The 14,877-nt window shown below is 41.9% G+C and overlaps 1 protein-coding gene across 1 annotated transcript in view; it reads right to left on the bottom strand.

The window, feature by feature from the left end:
- NOP2 (NOP2 nucleolar protein) overlaps positions 1 to 14,877 on the bottom strand; it is a 776,755-nt gene that overhangs the window by 113,029 nt on the left and 648,849 nt on the right. Inside the window, exon 14 of the mRNA XM_044079578.1 lies at positions 13,640 to 13,762. Coding sequence (XP_043935513.1) covers positions 13,640 to 13,762 — 123 coding nt within the window. The remainder of the gene's footprint in view (positions 1 to 13,639; positions 13,763 to 14,877) is intronic.

Consider the following 14,877-nt stretch of genomic DNA (forward strand, 5'->3'; position numbering starts at 1 on the left):
TTCTAAACACACTAGCCCCCTCATTGTAAAAAGAGTTAAAACTAAATCCTGCCCTGTGGCTATCTTTAGCAACTAAATAAAAAGACAAAGCATGGAAACTCTAGACAAAAAATAAACAGATCCTTCATTACCAGCATAAGGACAACTAATAAACATAACAAAACCTATTACTCAGCCAATCAAAACATGCAAACTAATTATCCAAAACTATTCTGAGCCTTAATAAATAAACTGTTAAAGCCAGGACAAGCTACATAACCAATACCAAACACACACAAAGAAAATCATACCACACCTAACCAATTCAATACCCACTTTACACAGATTATGTGATTAACCAACCAGGCAACTAATCAAGCTTTTGATGTTCCTACTCAAATAACCCCCTTCAACAATTCCCCCTCCAACCAGTTCCCACAGATGCCATAAAAAATACCTCAAAAAATGAAAGCCTACTACAACTACCCCTGACAATCTGGTGAATATCTTAGAACAGTAGCTGAGGCTATTGATTTATCAGAATTGAGACTGGATGTTCAATCTATATCTGAAACAGTCCCCTCTCTATGGAAAACATCCTTCAATATTCCACTGCACAAGGATGGAATCAATTTCAGATCTTTTAAATTATAGACTGACTGCCAATTTATCTCCCCTATGAAAAATATTTGAAAAACCTATTCATAAGCAATTTATCAACTATTACACAACTAGCTGCTGTCTTTGAGATAACACAGCTTCTATCTTTATCACAACACTACTACTGTTTTGCTGAATTTTGTTAATACTGTTAACCCTAGAGAAATGTCAGAAGTCTAGTCTCCACCATCTTCCTAAACTTATTATTGTATATGTTACTTTATTTCTAGTAAGTTTTAGGCTAAGGTTGTGGGTACCTATTCTGTATTGTTTTATTTTTGACAATTTTGTCATGTTAATTGTTGAGTTTTTCTCCCCGGGCTTCCACTGAAAAGGGGCTAATTATTTCCAAGCCAGTGGATAATTCTGGTAAACAAATGTAAAATAAATAAATAAATAATGCTTTTTCATTCGGTCTCCCACCAGAAACGTTTATATAAACTTTAATTCTTAGGGCTCTCCAACTCTTCACTGCAATGGATCCATAGCTTCCTCTCAAACACAGCATCAGCAGTGAAATGGAAAAATGATTTCTCCACCTTCTTGCCAGTAACTACTGGTGTCCCTTAATGATGTGAACTAGGCCCCATATTTTTCAACAAATTCATCTACAACCTCTACACTGCTACAGAAAATACTATTGTAGTTCAATACTCTGATGACTCAAGCCTATTACCAAAACTCTTTCTAAACTCCATCACCTTGCAGAACAATCCTTCTTATCGACTGAAACATGACTAAATCATTTACAACTTTTAAACCCTAAAAAAAAAAACCAAAATATTGCTCTTTACCCCAAAAGCCATTTCTACCAAAACACCACTTACTACTGCCTTTGCTGCAAGACTAAGAATCAACTAAACCATACAAAATTACAGGTGGTCATCATAGACGGTCAACAGAAATCTGACAGTCATGTATCAAATGTGGTTAAAAATCATTAAACATTAGATAATTTATACACAGTAAAAACCCATCTCAGACATGGCCAGAAGATGTACAGCCTCTACTGCCATTTTTACTCTGTGCTGCCCCAGTTTTCACTACCCTTTCAAGTCTCAAAACTATCCAAACTTAATTGTCTTAATAAAAAAGTGCTAAAATTACACCACAATAAACACAGTACTGCCTAACACTCCGAAAATTAAACTGGTTAGCACTACCACATCACATAGCTCTTTCTCAGCTAGCTACACAGACATCTCAATAAGCCATAACTTAATATACTATCCCCACAGAAGAAATTTACGGTCTAGAGAAAAATAACTAATTACTATAACCAAATCATCTAATACTGTATGTGACCCTTTACAGTCAAATAGAGTAGTTAAGCTTCGGAAACACATCCCACTACCACTGAAACCCATTCAGAATGTAAACTCATTTAAAGTACATCTAAAAAGTACAGTTGTGTACACTTACCATAAATGTAGATGTTCAAGTGCATTCACTGTTGCAGTCATAACCTGTGGGTTATCCCTGTTGTGGTAGCCTTCGGCCGGCCCGAATACCAGAGTCAATGTTTTTGTGCTCCGGCTGCTGTCACCTGTAGTCTGACGTCAGGTCGTCAGTACTATAAATCAAGGCAGCCGACATCATTACATCAGTTTTTCTTGCCCTAACCAGTCAGAAGCACAAGGGGAAAGAGAGAAGTGGTCCTGGTGGCTAGAAGCCACCTTGGGAAGCTTGTGTCCCCTAGGGGAAGATGTTAAATGGGGGATGGAGGGAGGGAAACCATGACTGCAACAGTGAATACACTCGATCATTTACATTTATGGTAAGTGTACACAACTGTACTATGTTCTTCGTGTTTCACTGTTGTAATCATCACCTGTGGGAGGATTCCCAAAGCTGAGGAAAAGGGTGGAAGGATAGGTTAAGTCCTAGGTACGGGTCAGGAGGCCCTGCAGAATTGCAGAGGCAAAGCTGTCCTAGACTTAGAAAAGAGAAGTAGGTGGCAATGCTTTGGTAAAGGTATGGACAGAGGTCCAGGTGGCCGCTTCCAAGACATCCCTGGTAGGTATTCCTCCGAGGAAGGAAGGCAGTGGAAGTGGAGGTTGCCCTAGAGGAGTGTGTACGGATAGATTTAGGGATGGGTTTCCCATGTAGTCTGTAGCAAAAAAGTATACAGTGTGAAATTATTTAGAAATGGTTTGTTTGGAGATGGTCTTCCCCTCTGCTCCTGGGGCAAAGCTTACAAGAAGCTGGTCTGTTTTTCTGAATGGCTTAGTATGGTCCAGATAGTATGAGATGTATGTGCACACCCACTGAGTGTAGAATGCTTTCCTCCTTGTTTTGAGGGTTGGGCAAGAAGGTGGGAAGGTGTATGGTCTGATTAAGAGTCACATCAGATACCACCTTGGGCATAAAGGAGAGGTTAGTCCTCCGGGAAACTCTGTCTGCATGGAAAATTTTGTAGAGCTCGACAGCCATGAGGGCTTGAAGTTCTGAGACCCTTCTGGCTGAGGTGATAGTTAGTAGGAAGGCAGTCTTCCATGAGAGGTATTTCAATTCTGTTGAAGCGGTAGGTTCGAAAGGAGGTAAGGTTAGTTTCTCAACACATAATTCAGATCCCAGGGTGGTGTTGGAGACCTTCTGGGAGGCCTGATATTAGAAGCCCCTCTGAGGAATTACTTAATCAAAGGATGAGAGAACAGGGTGGGTCTGAATCATAATGGGCAGAGATGTCCGAGGCATGGAATTTAATAGAGAAGGAGAGGCCACTATTAAGCAACTCTGCTAAGTAATCCAGAATGAGAGGGGATGGAAGGTTGGGAGGTACTGCTCCCTTATGATTGTTTCTAGGAGCAGAATCTTTTCCATTTCCCTACATATGATTTTCTTGTGCAGGGCCTTCTGGCCTCTGTGATGATGTCAGGGACCTGTCTGCTTAACAGTGACTTCTTGTTAGTTTTTAGTGTATAAGCCATGCTGAAAGTTTGAGAGTCTGCAGGTCTGGGTGCAGTACCTTCCCCTCTCCTGGGTCAAGAGGTCTGACCTCAGGGGAAGCAGCTTTGGGGGCTGTAAGGTCAAACTGCATAGTAAGGGGTACCAATGCTGTCTGGGCCAATCTGGAGGAATGACGATGGCCTTTGGTCTCTCCTCTCTTATTTTGATCAGAACCTTGGGAATAAAGGGCAGAGAAGGGTATGCGTGCACAAACAGGGACCTCCAGGGGAAGATCAAGGCATCCACCTTCCATGCTAGGAGGTGATACTCCCTGGTACAAAACTTGTGCAGCTGGTGGTTGAGGTGCGAGGCAGAGGTCCACTTCTGGGGTCCCCCACTCCTAGGTGATGTGCAGAAAGATTTATCTGTGGAGCTGCCATTCATGGGGGTCCAGTAAGTTTCTGTGTAGGTGGTCTTGCCAGTGTGTTACTGATCCCTGGTAAGTATTGGGCAATTAGGCGTGGCCCCATGGAGGTGGCTTTAAGCCAGAGACTCATGGCTAACCTGCACAGGGGGTAAGATCGGGTGCCCCCCTGCTTGTTGATGTACCACATTACTGTGGTGTTGTCTGTTTTTATAAGGAGGAACCCTGGCCTGAGATGTGGTTGGAAGTCAGAGCCTTTTGCACTGCCATCAATTCTTACTGGTTGATGTGCAAGTGAAGTTGCTGGGCATTCCAAAGGACTTGCGTACACCTGCCTGCTAGGTGAGCACCCCAAGCTATGTCTAAGGCGTTGGTGGTGATGGTCTGGCCGGAAGGGCGGAGGATGAGGGGAAAGACCCTTGTTTGTGGCACAGGCCTCTGCCCAACAGAGAAACTCTGCCCTTATACAAGAGATCAGTGGGTGAGTAGTCTCTAGGGACTGAGAGTCTTGACACCAAAGGTTCTTTAAGTACCAGTCAAGTTTTCTCATGTGAAGCCTGGTGAGAGGGATGAGAAGGATGCAAGATGCCATGTATCCCAGGGTTTGCAAGAACTTCCTCGCAATGAGGTGACTTCTGGAAGCCAGCTGGGTGAAGTAGAGAGGCAGGAAGCTCTGCTTTTCTGGGGATAGGAAAGCCATATGGGTTGCTGTATCTAGCACAGCTCCCAGGAAAACAATTTTCCTGGTGGGGTTTTGCTTTGATTTTTTTCTCATTGAAAGTGAACCCTAGAGAAGTCAGGAGTGATTTGACAAAGAGAAGGTCCTGCAGCAACTTTTCTTTGCTGTCCGCCTGAATGAGGCAGTCGTCCAGGTAAGGGTAAATCTGTGTATTTCTCTGTCTGCAGAATGCTACAGACAGGGCCAGGCATTTGGTGAATATTCTGGGAGCAGCAGATAAGCCAAAGGCCAGTGTAGAGAACTGAAAGTGTTGACTGCCTGTTCTGAAGCTCAGGAATTTTCTGCACGATTCCCTGATGGGGATGTGGAGGTAGGCATCTTTTACGTCTAGTGTCACAAGCCAGGCATTTTGTGTGAGCATAGGCAGGAGCTGCTGCAATGTTAGCATTTTGAATTTGGGGACCACCAAGGAGGTGTTCAGTTTGGATAGATCCAGGATGGGGTGCCAAGTGCCTTCTTTTCTGGGAACAAGGAATACTCTGGAGTAAAAAACTTTTCCTGTTTGATCTGGAGGGACAGGTTCTATTGTCCCCTGGGATATTAGTGTTTGGACCTGTTTTAATGCCTCTGCCCACCGGTTTGGGGAGGTCTGAGTACCCTCTTGGAATAGGGAGTTCGCTGAAGGAGAATCTGTATCCCTGAGAAATTATTTTTAATACCCATTGGACCTTAGTTATAGAGACCCAATTGCCCTTGAAATGGTGAGCCTTCCTCCTAGTTTTTGATGAGTGAAAGGAGGGTGTGTGTGTGTGTGGGGGGGGGGGGTCATTATGAGTGCTTGCCATAGAAGCTTGGCTTAGAACTCCCTGCCTTAGAGGAGTTAAGTGGCCCATTGTTTATCCTTAGCTGGCCCTGGGATAGGGGCCTGGATGTCCTGTCCCTGCGGTGCTTACCTTGGCCCTGATTGCTGGGTGTAGGGAAGGCCCAGTGCTTAGAGGGAAGGTTCCTGCTGAAACTGGGAGGTTGAACATGAAATAAATCCTTTACTGTTGGCATAGATTTTGCTTTGTCTTCCATCCTTTTAAGCACCTCTTCTGCTTTTCCCCAAACAAGCGCTCCTTATCTAGGGGTGCATCAGTAAGTTTAGACTTGACATGATCAGGGAGAGGTTGTTCCTTCAGCCATGCATGTCTTTTAATAACAGATCCTGTCACTGCTGCCCTGCTAGAGGCCTCCAGGGCATCATATCCACATTGTAGTGAGTGCTTGGCCACTTGACAAGCAGAGTGTAGTAATTCTGCCAGCTCTTTTGAGTTGACACAGTCAGAAGTGGTAGCAATCTTCTGTTTTAATTGCTCCAAAGTGTGTTGTTGATATTTTAACATATGGACCTGACAACTGAGTGCTTTGATAGCCAAGGTTGCAGAGGTGTATACTTTCTTACCCCATCTGTCCAGAGCTCTGGAGTCTGTTGGAAGGAAGAGGATTCTTGGCAGAACTAGTCTTAGCTCCTTTGGGTCCCTGTGTAATGACCTCAGGGTCTGCAGCAGGGTTACTGTACAGGTATTTGTGAGAATCCGGTACTCTGTAGTACCTGTCAGGTTTAGTTCGAGCAGGAGGCAGGGCATCAGGGACAAAGCTGGACTCATGGAAAACATCATTCATCACTTCCAGAATAGGTGGGATGGCCAGGGGTCTGTGCTGGGGCAGGTCCAGAAACTCTCAGTCATTTCTTTGACTGTGGGAAGCCTTGAGATTCCAACTGAAAATGTTCCCGGAGTGAGTGAAGGGTTTTCCCCAAAGGAGAGGTCCTCAGGAGGGGAGGTAGAAGGGATGTATTCCTCTGCATCTGACTCCTCAAACAGTTAAGGGATGTTGTTCCTCTTCAAAAACAGAATAATCAGATTCCTCAGACTGTTGGTCTGTCATAATTTCTGGAGAAGGATGCCTTTTCCTTTTTGGAGTGGGGGCCTGAGTACCTCAGATAAGGGAGATGAGATCCTCCACCATTTTAAGCATTTGAGCTTGGGGTGGGGGAGCAGTAGCAAGATTCATAGGTTCATAGGTAGGTACTAGGCTATTGACCCTAGGGCCTATATAAGCCTAGTCAAAAAATGTACCCTGGCTTTCGCCACCCAAGAAAATTATTTTCCTGTGCCCCTGTCGAGCACAGCCACAGAAGTGATCCCTGGGGTGAATTTCCCATTTCCCATCCAATCAAGATTTTTCTTGAAGAGTGCTAATGAGGAGCTCTGTTTGACATAGACAGGTAGTCTGTTCCAGAGTATGGGAAGTCTCTGGGACAGGAATCTATCCCTCCAGCATGTTCTGTTTATTGTGGTGACAAGGTTTAGGTCCCTAGAGCGTGTAGTTCGGAGGGATTGGGATTTCTTTAAGTGGAGCATGTCCAACCGCTCTGGGTTTGACATAGCTTTGTATGTTAGGCAGAGATTGCCCCTGAGTACGCGATATGCGATGGAGTGAAGCTGTAGTATTTTGAGACAGTCTGCGTAGGGCATCTGTTTGAGGCCAGTAATCCTCTTTGTGAGGTATTTCTGTGGTCTTTTCAGTTGTTGTAGATGTCTTGTGAGGTACATACCAAAAGGGGCGTTGTACTCTATAATGGGTCTAATGAGTGATGACTAGAGGGGAACAATGACCTCTTTTTCTGGATGAGAATCCTTTTGTGATAAGATGAGCCATGTAGAAGGATTTCCTGACCACTGTGGCGATGTGATTATCAAAGGAGAGACTACTGTCCCACCTATGTCCCAAGGTCTCATCACATTTTCGGCATTAAGTAGACTACCAGCTATGTGGTAGTCATGGGTACAGAGTTTTTACCAAAGGGGATGACAATACACTTTTTGGCACTGAGCTTCAGGCCATGGCTTTGACACCAGGTATCTGTCTCAGTGAGGCCCTTTTGTAGTTTGTCCACATCGTTAGGAGTTTCGAATATGGCTCCTAGTTTGCAGTCATCTGCAAATTTTGTTAGCCAAAGACTTTCTGTGTTAGCCTGCACTTCAGAGAAGTAGATACCAAACAGGAGAGGACCCAGGACTGATCCCTGTGGTACTCCACTTGTCACTGGTCTGAAGTCGGATTTGGAATCTGCTACTTTCACAGTGTGGGTTCTGTCCGTGAGCCAGTTGGCAACCCATCTTGTGACATAGGGATTTATACCGATTTTAGTGAGCTTATCTATAATTCCAGAGTGGGGGATGGTGTTGAAAGCCTTGGCGAGATCTAGATACGCTGTGTGAACCATTTTACCCTCATCTATGGCTTTGGTGACTGCTTCAAAGAAGTCAATCAGGTTTAGGAGACACGATATGCCTTTTACAAATCCAAGCTGGGTAGGGTCCAGAGTTTGGAGATTACCAATGTCTTTGTTTATGAGTTCCACGATGATACGTTCCATGGCCTTGCAGACCAGGCTCGTCAGGCTAATGGGGCGGTAGTTCCCGGGGTCCGTCGTGGCTAGATGGTGGCTAGAAGCAGATTTCCTAGGAGTGGCCTGGCTTCGAGGCCTGAGAGAATCCATCGGTCTCCAAGAAGCGGTAGTCAGATGAGAAGATGTCATTTTTTTGTCTAGAATCGATAGTGTGAAAGGCCTCCTTGGAAGCCAGTGCCTGCGTCATGGCTCTGGAACCAAGCAAGGCAGAGACAGCCAAAGGCTCCTAAGACGAAGTGGATTTCTGCGTCATACCGGACTCGAAAAGGGTCTCTGAATAGGATTGCGTAGAAAGTGAGTTGGGCATCAGGGGCTGCGAAAGCACTTCACTGAATTCTGGAGAACTGACAACTTGCTTAGCGGTAGTGTCATCAGAAGGCTTAGCCTTGTGTGGCCTGTCTCTATTTTTACATTTTTTCGGAATGTCGACAGATTGTTGTCTGACTGACGCCATATTGGAATTTGAAGACAGAATATGGAATTTGAAGACAGAATACGAAAATAACTGTCTACAAACAGAGCTCTATGGCGAATGGTTCTCCCATTAAAGAGGGCACAGAACCGGCAACGAGGGACGTCGTGGTCTGCGCCTAAACAAGTGATGCAGTAAGAATGAAAGTCTCGGTGTGGGATCTGCTTTCCACAGGCGAGACAATTGTTAACTTTTTCAGATATAGGTTAGAGCAAGAAAAAAGGGTCCCCAACGGGATACTTAGCTTTAGATGTTTTCTGCTGAAATTCAACTTCTGGTAGCGGCCGACCGGCACTCGTGCAAACTGCTTCTGCTACGGGCTCCACAGCAACAAAGACTGATGTAATGATGTCAGCTGCCTTGCTTTATAGTACTGACGACCTGACGTCAGACTACAGGCGACAGCAGCCAAAAACACTGACTCTGGTATTCGGGCCAGCAGAGGGCTACCACAGCAGGGATAACCCACAGGTGATGACTGCCACAGTGAAACACAAAGAACATCTTCACATATCAAATCAATGGATCTGCTCCTTTATACCGCTAGGATAAATGCCACTGTAATCCTCAGTTTGCCATATCATCAATCCAGTTTTCTTAACTCAGAATCTTATACCCCACAACTAGTCTTCACTAACACCCAGATAGTTTAGCATCCCCTAGCCATATACATAGTTTTGTTACACTGACTGCCACCACACCTCTATATTTCTAATACAAACCTTATGACAGCCATATAATTGTTTCTGAACTTGGTTAGACCCCTACCTCTTAATATTAACATTTTCTGCCATACCAAGGTCTTTCCCTCACTTCCAGTTCTTTGAATTTCTACTCTGTAATCACACAGGATATTATCCATTTCACAAACCCACTAACACACCTCTTCAAATGCTCAATGTTCAACATCTACAAAATGTATAAATATCCTTTATACAGTTACAGTTTCCTTTAGTTCACATGAATGTAATCTACGTGGCAAATGGATGTGTTATTGTTTATGTACAACAGTCTCTGTTCCCGTATATTACTGAGTCTGAATGCCTGTTTAAAAATGTTGCAGCTCCACTCCCCTCCTTGTGCCTTCGCTGAAGAGGGTGGGTTTTTGACTAAACTCAATCAGAAAAACAGGGTAAACAAAAGCAAAATAACTATTTTTTTTGTAAATCTTGGCAACAGTGTGAGCAGTGCCTCCTTTTAATACATTGGTTGGACTGATGCCTCTGGTGGATGAGGGCCTCTGCTTGCAGAAAACATTTGTGAAAGTTCTGAAAATCAGACTGAAAGGGCAGATACCTGTCCTCAGCTATTTCATACAGATAATGAGCTGCATATAATGCAGCTCTGATCGCTAATATGAATATGCGATGCTTCAGCTACTTTAATAATTCCCTTAATGCAGTACAAAGTCATGTGTTAGAGGTCTGCTTAGAGCCTTCATTCCTTTTACAAGCATACCACAAATTTAAAGGTTATCTTTTAAAAAGGTGAAGCTGTATTATTTATTAACCAAAAGGAACCTACATATGACAAAATCAAAAAATATATATAAACATATATATATATATATATATATATATATATATACACACACACACATACATACATATACAAATACACACATATACATACATTATCAGAAATTTTATTTATTTAACATTTGTTAACTGGGAAAATCCAACTGGGTCCAAGAACCCATTTTCAGTGGAGGCCCAAGGAGAAAAGCTCCACTTTAGAAATACATAACAGTAAAAGATTTTACAGTAGCAGCATATGTATAGTATAACATATACATTATTAGTAACAAGAACAAAAAAAGAATTATAATCAAACAGCAAATCTACAAAATAGTTAAGGTACTAGAAATGATATACTGAAAATTTAATGGAACATATTACAGAGAATTTTAGGCTTAAGAAGGCTTTTAGCTGTACTAGCCAAGCATAATTCATGTACAAAGCCAAGAATCAGTAAGAAAGTTTTTGAGCAGATGTTTGAACTCAGTACAATTACTGGTGGTTCTAATGCGAGACAGAAGTGAATTCCAATGTCTTGCAACACAGTGAGAGTATAAGGAGTCACCAGCAGTGTTTATGGATTTGGTTACCTGTAGTAAGCAAGTACTAGTTGATTGAACAATTTAGATTTGAAGAATGTTTTGTAGTGCAGGAGTTTTGTCAGCCTAATACATTATCTTGCGAGACAAAATTAACTGAGTGTACAGAAGAAGTTGTGGGACTTCACCAAGACATTTTTTTCAATATGTTACAGTGGTGTATATGAATTGAAGAATCTCAGGCAAATCTGGCTATTTTATTGTAACATTGCTCAAGTTTCTTTACGGGAGATTAATAAGGATTGGAGAAGCATATAAGAGAGGTGATAAGAGATGAGTTCTGGCTAAAGCTATCCTGGAGGTGTTGGTTAGATATTTTTTGTGTCTTTACAATAAGATTTGCAATGGGTGTGACTAGGATGGACAGGATTAGGAATCAGTCTATTAGAGGGTCAGTTCAGGTTGGACAGTTTAGAGACAAAGCAAGAGAGGTGAGATTGCGTTGGTTTGGACATGTGCTGAGGAGGGATGCTGGGTATATTGGGAAAAGGATGCTAAGGATGGAGCTGCCAGGTAAAAGGAAGGCCTAAGATAAGGTTTATGGATGTGGTGAGAGAGGACATGCAGGCGGTTGGTGTGAAAGAGCATGATGCAGAGGGCAGGAAGAAATGGAAACAGATGATCTGCTGTGGTGAACCCTAACGGGAACAGCCGAAAGAAGATGATGACAATATACCCATTGTTTGTGAACTTTTTAAATAGTTAGTGAGATACGAAGGTCAGATCCTAGGTTAATGTCAAGGGTGATACCCAGCAGTTTAGTTTGTGTGTCAGGAGTAATTATAGTGTTACCTGCAGTGATAAAAAAGTGGTAGTAGAGGAAGCTCTGGAGAATAGAAAGAGCATGAGTTTGGTTTTGTTTGGATTGAGTATAAACTGTGATTCTGAGAGACAAGACTCCATCTGAGTGAAGAATTGTTGTGATTTTCTGGAGTTGTGTAAGTGTTGTAGCATGGCAAATAAGGGTAGGATCATCAGCATGCTGAACTAAGTTTGCTAGTGGGCTGTCGGTGTTTAGATCATTAGTGAAAAAACTGAATACAGGTGGGCCAAGAATCGAACCCTGTGGCACTCCAACAGAGACCGGGAGAAAGGTAGACAGCTTATGCTGCCATATCACTGCTTGAGGTCGTTCATTTAAGTAACTTTGGAACCACAGAACAGGAGGAGGATGTAGGATTAGGTTAGAGAGGACATTTAACAGTCTATGATGTGAGACTGTATCAAAGGCCTTAGACAAGTCTAAAAAGACTGCAGAGACAAATTTGCCCTCAATGTAGAGTCTATAGATGGTATTGGAAAAGTTAAGCAGTACAATAATGGTGCTGTGGTGGGGTCTGAAACCATGCTGGGAGCTGGCAAGAAGATTACTAGAAATGAGATAGTGAAGGAGTTGAGCATGAATACATCTTTCAAGGATTTTAGATAAAGGGGATAAAATGGCAACAGGTCTGTAATTAGAAAGCTCTGTTGAGTTACCACGCTTGTGTATGGGGATAACGTGGAATTTTCCACAGTTTTGAGATGTACTGTTCAGCAATAGATGCATTGATAAGAACTGATGCAGGGTAGGATATGGCTTCAGCTGCTATTTTTAAATATTCAGCAGGTAAGCGATCATCTGCAACAGTGGTGGGTTTAAGTTTCTTTAACAGCTTTTCAATAGTTTTTGTGGGTATAGGTTAAAATGAGAAAGATGTACCATTAATGTTAGGGAGTTTGAGAGTAGTAGGAGATTTGGGGTACTTGTTACTGATTAAAGACATACTTTCTGTAAAGAACTTGTTAAATTCTTCAGCAATGGGACTAGAGGGATTTGGGAATATTAGGGGAAGGAGTTATTTGGCCTGGATGAAGGATGGATTTAATTGTACTCCAGAATTTTTGAGAATTATGCCGATAATTTAATTTTAGATTATTGCAATAATTCCTCTTGTCGAGGTTAATCTGACATTTTGCTTTATTTCTAAGTTGCTGGAATGCAAGTCAACTAGTATATGTTTTACAGGTATAGCACAAATGCCACATTTTATCTCTTTCCTTAGGGAGGGCGTTTGTGTCCTTGAAGAGCCATGGTGTATAATAAGATTTGCAACAATTTGTTCTTGGGGGAGCTAATCTATTAGGAATGTTACGAAAGGTATTAATGAAATGTTCTACGGCTGCATCAAGGGGAATGTGTCTCAAAACGTTCCGGTTACACATTTTTAGGGTCTGTATAAATTCTAGGGGGCAAAAGTTTTTCCTACTATGTATTTGGCAAATAATGTTGTGTTTGAAGTGAATAGGATATTTTCTTAATATGTAGGTATGCATATGATCATTAAGACCATCAGCCAGACAGCCACACTGTTAATATAGGTTAGGTTTATTAGTTAACATCTAGGCTACTGTATAATGTCTGTTAGATTTTTTTTTTATCTATCCTAGTAGGTCCCTGGATAAACTGGGTGAAACCAATAGATTTATGAAGTTTTTAGGGGTAGCTGAATTACAGGAAGACCAGTCAACATTAAAGGCACCCATAATGACAGTTTCACTAAATATATACTTGCGGCAACAAGTGACAGATGGGCAGAGATCAGTTCTACTGGTTCTGTTACTCCTTAAACACTATGATGTCAGACCTCAGGAAATGTTACGCAGATGTAACAACAACACTCCTGCATTCTTCAATGCAAAACGTACAATGATACGCTGAAGGATACTGTGGTAACTTGTCTATTTAGCAATGGCAGGGAATTCTGTACAGAGTTCTGAGCCTCTCAACCAGTGCATTAATAGAGTTATTAACACTGATGCTCCAGTGGAGATAAACTTAACACAGGTTAAAAGCAACTATTGTGCTAGGATATGCCTACCAAACTTTCAATAATAGCATTAGTGCATTACAATACCTGTGTCAGCATCAATGCTAACCTTCCTAGAGGGGAACCGCATGCTATTTGCTTTTCCATTCTTACCATTATAGAGCATGTGCAAAAGACAAGGTAGCCTCCAGTCTCAGAAGCTGCGTTCACAGAGTCTATAGCCGCCAAAAGAAGCTCCTTCTGAAGGTGGGCACAACGCAAAATGTCCTTTTCATCCTGAAAAACACAAATGATACAAAAAAACTGAATAATGGCTAGCGACATAGAAAAAATACCGATCAAATCATAACAAAAAAAGCAACAACTTAAAAATGAAGACCATAGGAAGTTAAGAAATTCTCTGGGAATTGTCAATGCATACAAATGCAGAACACAGTGTTAGATAAATTCCTACACTTAGAGCTGTAACTACTAAGGTGGTAAAGGCTAATAAATTGAACTAGAACGCTTAGGGAGAAAATGCAATTTGTACATTATCTGGCATCATTAGTATTAGTATTAATATAAGGGAAAGGACCTAGAGAAATAATGAGTTTAAAAACACAACATCACAGTATAATGAAAATACACCACAATATACAAAATAGAAGAAAGCAGTAATGCAGTACAAATTGCAAGAAAACAATATGACTGAAAACTAACCCTTCCTTCATAAGAGTGAGCTGCAGTCATGTATCATATGTGTGCTCCAGGGTAGTTTTAAGCTTTGGTACCGTGGCTGGATGTCCATGATGAAAACCCATCTTTTTGGAATACTGCAGAAGTGATCAGTAGGGCATCTACTGTTACTGCAAGTTCTTAAACAGCTGTACTGTCTGTATTTATGGCTTTCATGTGATGCTTCCTGCCTGGGAGGTAAACATTCAGATTTGTTCCCGCAAGTTTTATACTGAAGTCACTGAATTAGATTTGCACACTCCAATTTTATGCTGAGACCACTGAATTAAAAGTACAGGCGTCTTTTTGGTCTCTCACATTTCTTAGATCTGGTTGTAATCGAGTTGAAATGCTGGCAGAGTAATGTGAAGGATTCCAGGTGCTGGTCTGGGTGTCAGACTTAGTACTGGTCCACACAGTATATCTTGTTTCTGAGCCCAGTTTTTCACCTCAGCATCCTGTGTGTTAAACCTTAGTAACATTTAAGTGCTGAATTCTTAGATTTGGTTTGACTTCAGTTGTGGATGTTTGAGGGTTGATGACTACTTTTTGAGTAACCCATTTGTTAACTAACTTCAGATAAGATCCAGGATCCAGAAGAGTAGTGCCTGACCGCCTCAGCTTTTCACTGTATCAAAATTTTTTTAAAAATAATATGTATATATCTATATATA

This window comes from Protopterus annectens, chromosome 8.part0, assembly GCF_019279795.1.
Source record: "Protopterus annectens isolate FY-2018-M chromosome 8.part0, PAN1.0, whole genome shotgun sequence".
Lineage (NCBI taxonomy): Eukaryota > Metazoa > Chordata > Ceratodontiformes > Protopteridae > Protopterus > Protopterus annectens.